This window comes from Rhinolophus hipposideros (genome assembly GCF_964194185.1).
Source record: "Rhinolophus hipposideros genome assembly, chromosome: 15".
NCBI classification, from domain to species: domain Eukaryota; kingdom Metazoa; phylum Chordata; class Mammalia; order Chiroptera; family Rhinolophidae; genus Rhinolophus; species Rhinolophus hipposideros.
Genome location: NC_138061.1, coordinates 8,898,348 through 8,911,928, shown reverse-complemented (window position 1 = coordinate 8,911,928; position 13,581 = coordinate 8,898,348). Strand labels below are relative to the sequence as shown.

Here is a 13,581-nt window from a genome sequence, read left to right as displayed (position 1 = left end):
TAGAATGATTAAAATCTTGAGAAAGACTTGTTGGGAAGATCTGGAACTCCCCTAGGTAACTACTCTCCTGTTACCTCATTTTGATTCTGTAGGTACCGGAAACGGTTCTGTCCTGGTGTACCACCTCACCAGCGGGCTGCTGCATAAGGAGTTAAGCGTCCACTCGTGTGAAGTCAGGTGAGTGACATCACGAACATACAGAATACCAGGAGAAGGTTCTTACAGGCTTTTCTGCAGTGAATATTCTTCAGTGGTGATTATTTGACTGAAAACTTTGGATAATAAATATTCATGTCCAACTAATGGCTATGCTAATCAAGGATCAGCACTAATTGTTTGCTTTTTGTAAAGGACATTATGCAGTGGAGAGTTTTTTCCTCACTTTCATTGCTGCATCTTATTTCTTTCTCCTAAGGTCCGAGCTATTTTCTTACTGGAAATCACTGGGTTTCCTTGTTCGGGTTTATTTAGTTTGTTTTTCATTTCTATCAAGATCCCTCTGTAGGACTGCTCATGAAAAATTTGAATAAAGTCATTTTAATTATTAATTTCATTTATTTCTTTGTTTAAGCACCATCGGGAAAGAATCAAAACTATATGGCATTATTTTTTCATTTTCAGAGGTGATCTGTTTTATGAGTACTGTGTTTGCCGAGATTTGTGAGGGAGGGCTAATTAAAATGATATTAAAAATGCCTCTTGGTTTCTATTTTAAAAGTACATACCTGTCTGCTCCGTGGTGCTGTTTTGCTCATCGTATGGCTGGTTTCCTTTTCTTGCCCTAGCAAAAATGGATGGATCGATTGTGATGGATTGTGAAGTTACACCTATATAATATAAAATTATTAAATTGCCAGTAATTTTTGATGATCTTTTAACAAAAGTATAAGTAGATACTTATACTTAGTAGATACATTTTCTGTACTCTGTGCATTGTATAAGTATAGGTCTCAGGTATACATTAAAATTCTTAGTGAACCTTAAAGAACACATTATTCTCAGAAAATGCATTTTCTGAACGGGGAGGGTTAACCTTTTAAATGCCACAAGTGCTCATTGTGTTGGAAGTTTCTGAGAAGCTTGCATTGCCTTATTCTGTCAGGTGCATTGTTTTGCGGTGCAGCCTGGGTGACTGTTTAGGTCACCTTATGTTGTGCCCCTTCGGTATCTCCCTAAATACATTTAAATGGAGTAGTCTTGGTTTCAAAAGGGTTTTTAGGTTTTCGGGGTACAGGGACATAGGTCTCTGTCTGAACCCTTTCAGGCTGCTCATCGTCTTTCTCTTCTTCCAGCAGTCCCTGATACCACTGCTCAGATCTTCTCTCTTCCATTCTTTCCTGTCTACATTTGTTCTCTTGCCATTTCCTTTCACTCTTGCCTTTTGTGTGTAGTATTTCCTTTTATAGCTAACACCAAGCAATCAGAACTCTCCATTTAATCAGTACTTGTTCTAAGGTTTACATTAAATATTAATACTTTGCATGCATCATTTCCTTGAATCTCTACTATAGTTCTATGCAGTAGGCACTATTATTATCCCAGTTTATAGAAGAAGAAACCGAGTATTACAATCTGTGAAAAGTTAGGTGGAATTCAGTCTAGGCCTTTTAGGCTTAGGAGCTCTTACAGTATATGTGCTAGATCTCCAGCTAAACAATACACAAAGGTTAGTAGGAAGCATTTTGACAATAAGAGAAAATTTTGACTAAAACAGGATTCATGTTAAGAATTTGGTACATGCTTCTGGAAAATCAAACACATTTTCATTTTTTTTCCTGAACCGTGAAATCTTACATAAAGACACAATAGCTAGTTTATCAGCGAGCTATTCAATTTTTTAAGTAAGATTTGTTATTCTGGCTCAGTTAGGTCATAGATGTCACTAAATACTTGACTTACATGTGCTATAATGATATTTGTTATTGAGTAACACTGGAAGTATAAAGGGTTACTTGGGGTACTAAATAACTCTAAAGGATATGCTACTCAGGTGTTGTGAATGATCACACATATGCACCAGTGTTTCATAGGAATTTTCTCTCTTAATTGCCATTTTGGAGATAATTCACCTTTTATATCCAGAGTGGGTACCCCAGAAGATGCTAAAATCCTGCTGTCTTTGTATTTCAATTAGTGCACTTATAGTATTATAATTAAAGCCATTATGGAAATTTCACAGAGGTGTTTTAAAAACTGCTGAACTATTTAGCAACAAACCTCAATGCATTCTAGGTATTCACATGCAAATTATAGGCTAACTTTTAGAAAGTCGTTTTTCTACCTTGTACTAAGTGTGTTTTTTAAAACTACTTAATCTTAAATACTTGAATCTTATGCACACATATGGTCAGGGACTGCCTAACTGTAGATAGTTGCATCTGTGTGGTTTTTTTTTTTTTAAAACCATGGTGTTTTAACTAGTTATGCTTCACAAGTATTGAGCATCTCCTGTATGCCTGCAAACAGACATCTTTGAGGCTTATCATCTGTTGGAAGATACCTAGATGTAAATAAAGTGGAGTGGTGCATGTAGGTTTTCTTAGATTATTAGATTTCTTAGATTATTAGTCTGTGTCTTTGTCCAGTAGGCTCAATTTATGATAATATTGCCCAGTACTATTTTCAATATCAAAAAGCATTAGAACAGTAGTTTATATGTATATCAGAACATTGACTCAGTACTGCTTTGAGTAAATTGATTTGTGGAAAGTAAAATGATCTCTGTTTTGTCTGTAAGTTTGCAGAAGTTAGTTTTACATAATCGTAGAGCTTCAAGGCCTTTCAGGACGTGTGTGCCCCCGCAGCCACAGCATTGAGCGGGAGCCTCTGAGCATCCCCAGTGGAGATCACCAGGCCCATCTTGGGAAGCTGCAGGAGTCAGAACCCCAATACGCGCTGATAAGGGTGCAGTTATTCACTAGTAGGAGTCCTATAAAACAAACCTACATAAGTCAGAAAATGAGCTGCTCTTCTTACAGGTTTTCTATAGAGCTCAGTGTGTTTAAACCTAAATAATAGTTTTCTCATCCTGAGAGCACTGTGGTGTTTTGCTGTGTTTGACAAGAGTTTGTTTTCATTCCTTGCTTCTGAGAAATAATCCCCGCCTTATCTAATCCACTTGTAAGTCCAACGTGATTTTGGTTTTCTCCAGTTGGTCAGCAGGCACCGGCTGTACAAGCCGCTGCTGCAGTGTGCTCCTGGTGGTGGGTGACAGATAAGCAGTCGCCCCGTGTTCTGTGACATCCTGAACATGGGGACATGCTACAAACGGGGGGAAAAGCACTTCCTGAATGTGTAGGGCACTAATAAACACAAGGAAGACAACATCACGTATTTATTCTAACAGTTTGCTGAGTGCCTATCATGTGCCTGGTGAGGCGTGGCGTGTACCTCCCTTCAGAGCGAGTACAACATAGTCGCACTGTCCCCTCCGCTGGTCAGGCTTTCAGGCAAAGCCCATTGCCCTTTGGGTTTCAGCTTTAATGGTCTTCCAGGAAGCCCTGCCTGGCCCCTGAAGCCAGGTTTCGTGTGACTCTTACCAGCTCCTGTTGGACTTTGCACCACTCTCTTGTAATCGGTTATGCAGAGTGCATTTGTATAATGTTTCTTTTCGGCTAGATTGTAAGCCCCAGAAGGACAGCGGTTATACCTGTCTCGTTCACAGCTGTCTCCCCAGGGCCTACTATAGTCACTAACAAATGTATTTTTAAAAATAAGGACTGAAGAATGGGAGGACTGGATTTCTTAGTGTCCGGAGATAGTGGCATTATTGCTGGCGCATAAGTGGTTCACATCACCAGCAGCAAGACTTGGAGAGTGTGTCTTAAGGTTTCTTAAGGTCTGATTGAAGCCATCAGTTATAGAGAGAGCAGAATAAGTCCAAATGACTCTTCTCTCCTTTTATTCACACTGAGTAGAAAACTTAATACTGTTACGTATCAGGGGAAAAAGAAACAAGAGACAAAGGGACTTTTCCAGTGAATAATGAACCCAGTTGTATTCACTATAGGTGTGCTTTTAGCTTAGTAAATGGGGAGGCCTCACATTAGATTTTGACGTAAGAGTAATGATGATGATGATGACGCATGCTAATGCATGCAGTGCTTGTTCTGTGTCAGGCCTTTATGCACTCGCTGTTACGATCCTTACTGAATGGATGAGGAAACAGATGTAAGGAACCAGTTGGAGCCCAGACTTGCACTTAGTGTTTGAAGAAGGAAAGAGGTCGTTCTAGGCTTGGAAACTCTCAAGAGTACTCCGTTTTAAGCAGCCTGATTTGAGTGTTTCAACACAGTTTTACATTTAAAGAGTTATAATCCTTGATTACTACAGCAATTCATGCTGTTGCAAATATTTTCAATTCACTTGGGATCATCTTTGTCCCTCTGAGAAAAGATAAGTAAGTGAATGGATACACAAAGGTCAGTGAGGAAAGTTACTGTAGTGAAAATAGCAGACAAGATTCATCTGATTGAGAGGTGAGTTTGGTCAGATAGGGTGAGGCACATGGCTGGATGGCCTTGGAAGTCACATAGAGAAGTTTGGATGTGATGCACGAAGCCGTTGTACCTTCTTGGGCAAACGAGAGAGATGGTCAATATTTGACGCTAAATCTAATAATAGCATTCAAATTGCAGTAGACGTGGATAAACTAGACAGGGGTCGGCAAACATTTTCTCTAAAGCACCAGATAGTAAAATTTTAGGCTTTGCAGGCTATAAAATTTCTGTCACAACTACTCAACTCTGCCATTGTATCATAAAAGCAGCCATGGACAATATGCTGGCTGTGTTTGTCCCATAAATGCTGATGATCAATCACGTGTACACAGACAGAGGTTTAGATATCGCTCCCAGACAGCCTCAATCGCCTTGTAAGTAGTAGTGTTTCTGACTTCCTACGACTCTGATAGTTCACTTGTCCTGTGTCTCCCCTCTTTTCCATTCTCTACACGCCATGATGGTGAACAGTCTCCAGTTAGGTTCGTGGGAAAAAACATGGACTCACTTCCGATCGGTCCCACAGAAAAGAACTCTCAGGGCGTTAGGATAGGCGGCTGTCTTGTCAGCATGTCTTTTTCTTTGAAATTTTTCTTTTGTGCTTTTCTCTAATTGATGCACGATTTGGAACTTGCAACCACTTCCAAATCTCACAGCTCGGTTTGTATTGTTATCTCAGGGAACTTCTGCTCCTAACCAAGAATTGTGATAAAATCCCCAAGTATTCCCAACTTGAAGCAGTCTGCTTAGAATATTTCTATTAGTATATCACTTGTTTTTAAGCAGTGGAATTCTCAGAAACTACTGTGATGTGATTCTCGTTTGCTACATTTTAATAGTCATTTTAATTCTGCTGTTAATACCCATAACTAAACAATCTTGTCATTACATTTGGAAATAAACTTTGAATGATAAATAATTTCATATATGTTGGAAATATTATACGTGCTAATGTAATCTCAAATAAAGTCATATGAATATTTCTTATATAATAAAATTTAGTCCTTAGGTAAAATAATTTTTTCTTAAAAAAGGAAACCCTTATTTTTCAAATAAATTTTTTAAAGCAAAGCAGCTATTAGATTAATATTTATTTAATTTCTTATTATAGGGGTATTGAATGGACGAGTTTGACTGGTTTTCTTTCTTTCGCTACCTCAACACCAAACAATATGGGATTAGTGAGAAATGAACTTCAGCTGGTTGATCTTCCAACAGGTTGGTATATTTAGACTATTACAAGATTCAAAATGGTTTGTCATATTGATCAAAAATGTTGTCATATATAAACATGTTTAGAGTACTTTCTTTCACCTTGGAGTTTTGTATTCTGTTTGTATATTTATTTTCTGTTGTTCTGTAATAATTGCCCTAAAAAAGACTCATCATTGTTTGTATGCAAATTGTGTTATGGTAAAATGGAGTACCATTAGCCTGAGCAGACAGATTAGATTCATAAGTAAATATGATATCAGTTCTTTTAAGTACATTGTTATATATAACCCAAAGTACAGTTTTAAAATAAATCTTTGTAGTTAGATTTATTAGAATGTATTTCAAGACTTTGGACTTTATAGGAAACCCTTAAAAAACTTACAGGTAAGGATTGTTTTTAAATGCTCAAATTTAAAACTTTTCAAAGTCTCTGGCTGAGTGAATAGAGAAACTTAATTTGGGAGTTGAAAGACTTTGCAATAGGAAACATTTCAGTAAAGTAACTTGTTCATAATTGTTAAAAATCTACAACCCAATGAGTTTTAAAATGAAAAACTTGAAACTAGAATAAGGTGAGGATTTGAAATTATTTTATAGCACATGCTGTGATTTCAAATAATTTTTTTTTACAAAATTGTGATTTCTTTAAAATGTTGTACCAGTATGAATATATGTTCTAATTACACACACTTATTACACAGTGCATACAAGATATTACAATCTTATTGGTAAAAAGCAATTTAACCAATAAGATTGTAATATCTTGCATGTACTGTGTAATAAGTCAAGAGTATGATTGCTTCCTTATAGTCTCAGTATATATTTCTAAGATATAGGTGAGAACAGCTAACATACTTTTCAGAGTGTGTTACTGAACCTCTAGGAATTAGCCCTGCTTTTAGACCAGTGTTGGCTCTACTTTCATTGGAAGTGACCTACCCAGCAATCTCTATCCTCAGATCCCTGATTTGCCAACAAACGCACTGGTCTCTCTAGTTGCCTGGTACCCCAGGGATGAAATGGTATTCTCTAGCGTCATTCACTGAAAAAAAAAAAAAAAAAAAATCCCTGTTTAGTTTTTTCAATGAGGTCAAGTTCAGGATTCTTAGATAACTTAAAATCTGTCTTTTACAAATTTCTTTTTGAGGAACAAATTTCTAACTAATAGTTACTGCCTTTTTTAAGTGGGACATTTGAGTTCATAGATTATATATTTATATATTTGTAGCCTTGTCTTCTGAGGGCAGCAGAGTAGCAGAATCAGGAAACGTTGTGCAGTAATAATATAACAATATAATATATAATATAATAATTATAATAATCAAAGAATAATGGTGAGATTCCATTCGATGGCACTGAAGAGCAGGGAGGCTTGTAGGCTTTCAGTTATCTTTAAATGGAGTGTGTTCTCTCTTTGGTTTAATGTAAATAAAAATCTAGGAAAAGATCTTAAAATATTTGTTCAGACATAAGGTAGAATTTGCATTTTTTTAATTACGGAAAAATCATTTAGTTTCTTTGGCAGCTAATTGTTAACAGTCCCCAATTTTAGTTTATAGAGACCTTTTGATTAGAACATGTCAAATATTTTAATTGGGTATTTTGCACATGGTACAGGAAATCTTAAATATCGGTTGAAGAGTGTTTTCTCCACTAGTTAGTATTCGTAAGTATGGGAAATGTTTACATTACTTTAAATATACCAGTAGTTTTTACAGTAGACAGTTTCCCTCCCGTAAATGCATTCAAAGTTTAGAAATTGTTATTTCTAAATTTCGAAAATTAAATTATTTGAAAGAAACCACAGAAGGAATTCAAGAAACTCTGTAACAAGTGAAAATATTTTTTTATAAAATAGATACATATTATTCATCTTTAACTTGTAATACTTTTGAGAATACTTTGAATTTAGATTATTAGAAATAGCTTAGAAGCAAATGGAAGAATGAATGGCAGAATAGAGGGTAGCACTGATTAAATTACATTGGTATAATTGCTTGTTTCTTACATGTTTTATGTGCTGTTTTTACATTTTATTTAATATTTGCAATTAAAGGTAGGAGCATTGCTTTTCGAGGTGAACGAGGCAATGATGAATCACCCATTGAAATGATTAAAGTATCCCATTTGAAGTAAGTGTCAATTTAAAAAAAATCCATTGCATTATCACAATGGAATCTTAAGGATCTTTTTATCTTTAAGAAATTGAAAATATGCTAGAATGCATATAGAATTTCTTAGTGATAGCAAATGGTGATATGTAGCCATATCAAAGAAAATGTTTTGATCACAAAATAAAGTTGTTACTGCTTTTAATTCTCCACCTCTAAAAGATGAGGTAACTTTTGTATGAATCTTAATATTTCACTACCGTGTTTCCCCGAAAATAAGACCAGGTCTTATATTAAGGTTTTTCCAAAGGATGCATGAAGGCTTACGTTCAGGGGATGTCATCCTGAAAAATTATTCTAGGGCTTATTTTCCGGTTAGGTCTTATTTTCGGGGAAACATGTAGATGGGTAAAATCAGTAACGCTGTTTTGATCTGCTGTAGCTGTATGGATGTAAATGTCTGTCACCCACTAAGAAAACGTTATCTGATGAAATTCTGATGCACTTCCACCTCCATGTGGGTGTATTGACGGAAAGAGTTCATTTTCTTCATTTATAATTTAGACCCATTTTAGTTCCAGTAAGTTCTGTAGCTTTTTTATTCCAAGGGAAAAATACATGTAAAGCTGGATTATTAAAAATAGAGACTGAATGAAAACCAAAAGATCAAAGAAAGAAGTAAGCTCTCTAAAATAGATTTCAAATTTTCTTTAGCATTTCTAGATCTTTGCATTTCCATATAAACTTTAGAATCAGCTTACCAGTTTTTCCAAAAAGGTTCCTTGGCATTTTGATTGGGATTACATTGACTCCATAGATCATTGTGGGGAAGAACTCACATCTGAAGTTTTGTGATTCGTGAACCTGGTGTATATATCTTTTCACCTCTTTAGGTCTTCTTTAATTTCTTTCAGTAATCTTTTGTAGTTCTTGGTATGTCTCACAAATCCTTTGTTAATTATATTTTGTTTTTTCTTTGATGTTGTTATAAGTGGTTTTTTATAAATTCTTTCCTATAATTTTCACTATAACCTGCATACCAATCCATTGAGGTAGGTAGTGATCTTCTCATGTCATGTATGAGAAAATTGAGCCTCAGGAGGGTTCCTCTGAGTTGTGGCAGCAGGATGTGAATGCTTGCCTTTTGTCATTCTTTCTTTTGAGCTGGGCTCCTTGCCTAGTTACGGCTGTGTGGTGCTCAAAGGTCATCTTAGAGCTTTACCTTCTTATGACTATTAATCAGGAGGGCTAAATATATAGTTTAAATTATCTATGTTTAGAATGTGTCATTGGAGTTTTCTGATTTACTGAACTGTTATTTGTTACTACATATGGTGAAACTTTTGCAAAAAGGGGCTTATTTACTAATTTTGTTTATTTTAGGCAGTATTTGGCAGTGGTATTCAAAGATAAACCCCTGGAGTTATGGGATGTTAGGACTTGTACCATTCTTAGAGAAATGTCCAAAAACTTCCCTGCAATAACTGCTTTGGTAAGTTACAGTTGAAGAACTAAATAGTTTATATAGGTATGCATATATGTGGTGAATATTTTTCTTTAGCTTGAATTGAAATCCTTACTGCCATGTATTTTCTCGTTAAAAGGTATGTTCAGAGAAGATCTAAAAATTTTGATAACTCTTATTTTCTTGGATGGGTTAAGCTAATATTATATTATGCAATTCTGGTTAAAATGATACTTAGATATTTTCAAGAACATGATAAACATTATAAAATGTTTGTGAAAGAATAAAGGTCATAATAGCTAAATAAGTCTTGAAAAAGGAGGAGTAATGTGATGGATGACGGTAATATAAACTATATCCTACCTGATACAGTTTATATTATTATATGCGTATAACTATATATACCTATGTGTATCTATATAGCTATATACTTATATAGTTATATAGCTATAATAATATAAACTATATCAGATGGGATATAGTTTATATTGCAAAACCAGAGAAATGAAAGCAATGTCATATTGGACCAAGAACAAGAAATGGACCAACATTATAAGGAGCTCATTATGAATATTTGGGAACTTAATGGACAGTAAAGGAGCACCCAAGTCCCAAGGGGAAGAATGGGCTATTTAATGAGAAGTCTTGAGAAAACTTTTCATTTTATGGAGAAAAATACTGGATCTCTACTTGATACTATATTCAGAGGTGGGCTCCACAAGATTAAAGACCTAAATGTAAGAAAGTAAAGCTATACAATTATATAATCAAATATAGAAGAATATTTATGTGTTCTAGGGGCAGGAAAGGACGTCAGAAGCTTACACCAAACGACAAAAAATATTAATGCATTTAATTACATCAAGATTGGTGCTTGCTGTTCAATGAAGGCCACCAATGTCAAAGTTAAATATGAAAGACAAGTTCCAACGTCTAAGACTGGCAAGGGTCTAACTAATCCCTGTAGGGGATTAGTATGGGGGGAACTCCTGCACATAAGCAATGAGAAGACAGGAACCCCAGTGGAAAGATGGACAAAGTATGTGAGCAGTTATTGAATGCCACAGAAGCCTAAAAGGCCAACAAACATATGAAGAAATACTCAAACTCATCAGTTTTTAGAGATGTGTAATATAAAATACCACGATACATCTTTTAGACTAACAAGAATTGGAAAGCCAGATAGCATCAGATGTGGGTGTAATACGGGCTGTGGGAATTCTTCGGCGCTGCTGGTAGGAGTGTAGGCAGACGAAGCCATTCTGACAGCACTTAGGCCCGGACAGACATCCTCTGTGCCCCCGCTGTTCAGCTCCTGGTCACACAGGAGCTTCCGTGAGGACGTTGACTGCCGTGTTATTTGTTGTGATGAGTGTGGAGGCAATCTGGGTGTCCTTTGCTGAGAGAACAGACTGGAATTGGCTGGATGCACCCGTGAAGTATTCTATAGCATGCAGAGCTTAGCTGCACTGTGCTGAGTGAACAGTTAGGAACAGGACGAGACAGATAACACAGTGCTGTTTATGTAAGTTACAAACATGCGTGTAAAAGAACTGCATGCTAAGAATTTGTGCATGTGAGAGGATATTAGAATAAACGCATTAGAGTGGGGGGGGAATATGAGAAAAAATAAATAAAATGAGAGGTCTGAGGTGGTCCTGGGGATGATAATGGGCCATCATTGGAGGAACATGATTATCTCGTGCTGTACACCTGCGGGGAGGATGTGGCGGGAGGGGGTAGGAGATACCGTAACTGAATTTATTATTTCCATTTTGTTAAAAGAAAAAAAAAAAAAAAAGGTTTTGTAAAGACCTTTCCATTTTGTGAAAAAGCCTCCTAGAAGTTTGCCATGAAACGCTTCTACCTTAAGCTCTAATTAAAGATTAGAAGTAACAGGAGGTGGACGCGGATTATTAAACGCTTCTACCTTAAGTCTAATGAAAATGCATTCACTTAGCCTTTCTATAACACGATGAAGCCTAAGAACAAATTGTGAATTCATGTGCACTAACAATAAGTGGTGCTAGGCAACAGCAAGTGTGCCAGCTGTTCTGGAAGGCTCCTTGACAGAAGGAAGCTGAGCACTTTTAGGTGTGTCTGTCTCTGCTTCACAGGAGTGGTCACCGTCTCACAACCTGAAGAGCCTGAGAAAGAAACAGCTGGCCACGCGAGAGGCCCTGGCCCGCCAGACCGTGGTCTCCGATACAGAGCTGAGCATTGCCGAGGCGTCTGTGATCAGGTGCATGCAGTGCGCTGCTTCCTGCCACTGTCATTTGTAATGTCCGTGTCGTGGTTGGGGACTTGACGAGTGTCACCCAAAGGCATCTCGAGAAGCAAGTCACACTCTGCTTTTGAACACACTTTCTTTGTTGCTTCAGTACCCCCCCGGATTACTGAAGACTTCATTTAACCGTCGAATAGCTTAGTGTAGTCACTAACTTACACTGTAACCTCCACACAGCAGCTTCTGTAGTGAAATGAGCGTTCTCAGTGCCCTTGTGTTCTATAAACTTCCACTTCTGAAATTCAAGTGAACGCAGCGGGAACATACACAGAGATCACATTGTCATTTATGTACACCAAAGAAAATGCAGAGGGTGCCAAAAAAATGTATACACGTTTTAAGAAAGGAAAAAACTGTGTTAAAATTGTAATCCAGTGAATGACGCTAACATTCATTCGATTAACGCCATCTTTTGAGCCAACGTCATACTACATTGTTACATAATTCAGTTCAACTCGAAAACTAATACCTTGATAACATCTCTTAAAATGTGTACTTTTTTTTTTTTGGCACCCCCGATATATTGAGAATTCTAAATTTAAGTATTGTCCCCATCCCTATCGCCACCAGTTTTACAAATAAATCCACTCCGAGAGCATGCTGGGTCAAGGTAAGGCCCCTTTCCTGCTGAGGAGAGTTCTGCAGCAGAAACAGCAGAAAGGGTTGTTTTTTCTTGTGAAGTCCAGAGCACTGCGTTCCTCTGTTGGGGGAAATGTTCTCTGGGGTCTGACTGTTTGGGAGTAATTTGTGTTTTCCTGTTATTAGCTGGAAAGATTAGTTTCAGCCTCTTTTTTTTTTAATGGTTTTGGACCTCCTGTTAAATCTGTATTTTGGGTGAGTTAATTATGGGTGTCACTCTAGGGAAATGAAATATCTTTATCTTATTTTTCTCTATCCCAAAGCTTGTTGCAAGAAGCAGAAAGTAAATCTGAACTCAGTCAGAACATCTCTGCCCGGGAGCATTTTGTGTTTACTGATCATGACGGCCAAGTTTATCATCTCACTGTGGAAGGAAACTCGGTGAAAGACAGCGCTCGGATTCCCCCAGATGTGAGTCGGCCCTTGGTTAAATCTGTATTAGAGTTCTTATCAAACATTTTATTGGTTCCATATCCAGTCAGGCCATCCGTAAGTTGGAAAACTATTTCAGAAAAATGTAATACAAATAAACTTTCCTATTTAAGAAGATAGCATCATTGATTAAACTTGTTCTGTACTGTTAGAGAATAGCATTATAACTACTTTGCTTAAGTACTTACCTAAGTACTTACTTAATTGTGCTACTCATTTTTATCCCCACAATAGTCCATGAGGAATTATTTTCATTTTATCTATAACAAAACTGAGGGAGAGTAAGTAACTTTCTCAAAATTACCCAGCTTAGTGACGTGGCCATTTTAAACTCAGGTATGTCTGTTTGACTTCTGTATCTTTCCTCTCTCCATTTCAGGCATTACTTTGAAGGATTTGATTTACAGTCCAGTATTATTTTTGGATAATAGTAATCAGGTTGTAAGGGTAATAGTATCATTAATATTTACTAATTTATATATCTTCTTCTTATGGTCTTGTGGAATCCTCTAACTAATGTTTTGTAGTGAATAATTTGTGTCAGCATGTATCTCACATGTTGTTTTTAATGGATGGATTAAGAAAATGTTTTGGTTAACTAATACTACTATAATGGTTAAGTGAAGGCATGAGATGATATATATTTAAAATTGTCACCTAAAAATGGAATGCTTTAGTCAACTGCCAGTACCCATGTTTATGAGGTTGCAGTTAGGACATTAGCTAGGGTGGGAGGGTCCACCTCCAAGATGGCTCCCACACGAGGCCAGCACACATTAATGCTGGCTGTTGATGAGAGAGAGGTCTCGGGTTTTCCACACGTGGGCCTCTCCATGGGACTCTTGAGTGTCCTCACAACATGGCAACTGTCTTCCTCCAGAGTGGGTGATTCAAGAAAGTGTAAAGAAAGCTGCAGTGTCTTATAGGACCTAG

The 13,581-nt window shown here is 36.9% G+C and overlaps 1 protein-coding gene across 1 annotated transcript in view; it reads left to right on the top strand.

Annotated features, from left to right (window-relative positions):
* Nucleotides 1-13,581, top strand: part of WDR11 (WD repeat domain 11) — a 50,812-nt gene that overhangs the window by 18,512 nt on the left and 18,719 nt on the right. The window contains exons 11-16 of the mRNA XM_081075181.1: nucleotides 93-177; nucleotides 5,611-5,717; nucleotides 7,771-7,846; nucleotides 9,209-9,317; nucleotides 11,408-11,532; nucleotides 12,480-12,627. Of these exons, the coding sequence (XP_080931307.1) occupies nucleotides 93-177; nucleotides 5,611-5,717; nucleotides 7,771-7,846; nucleotides 9,209-9,317; nucleotides 11,408-11,532; nucleotides 12,480-12,627 (650 nt within the window). The remainder of the gene's footprint in view (nucleotides 1-92; nucleotides 178-5,610; nucleotides 5,718-7,770; nucleotides 7,847-9,208; nucleotides 9,318-11,407; nucleotides 11,533-12,479; nucleotides 12,628-13,581) is intronic.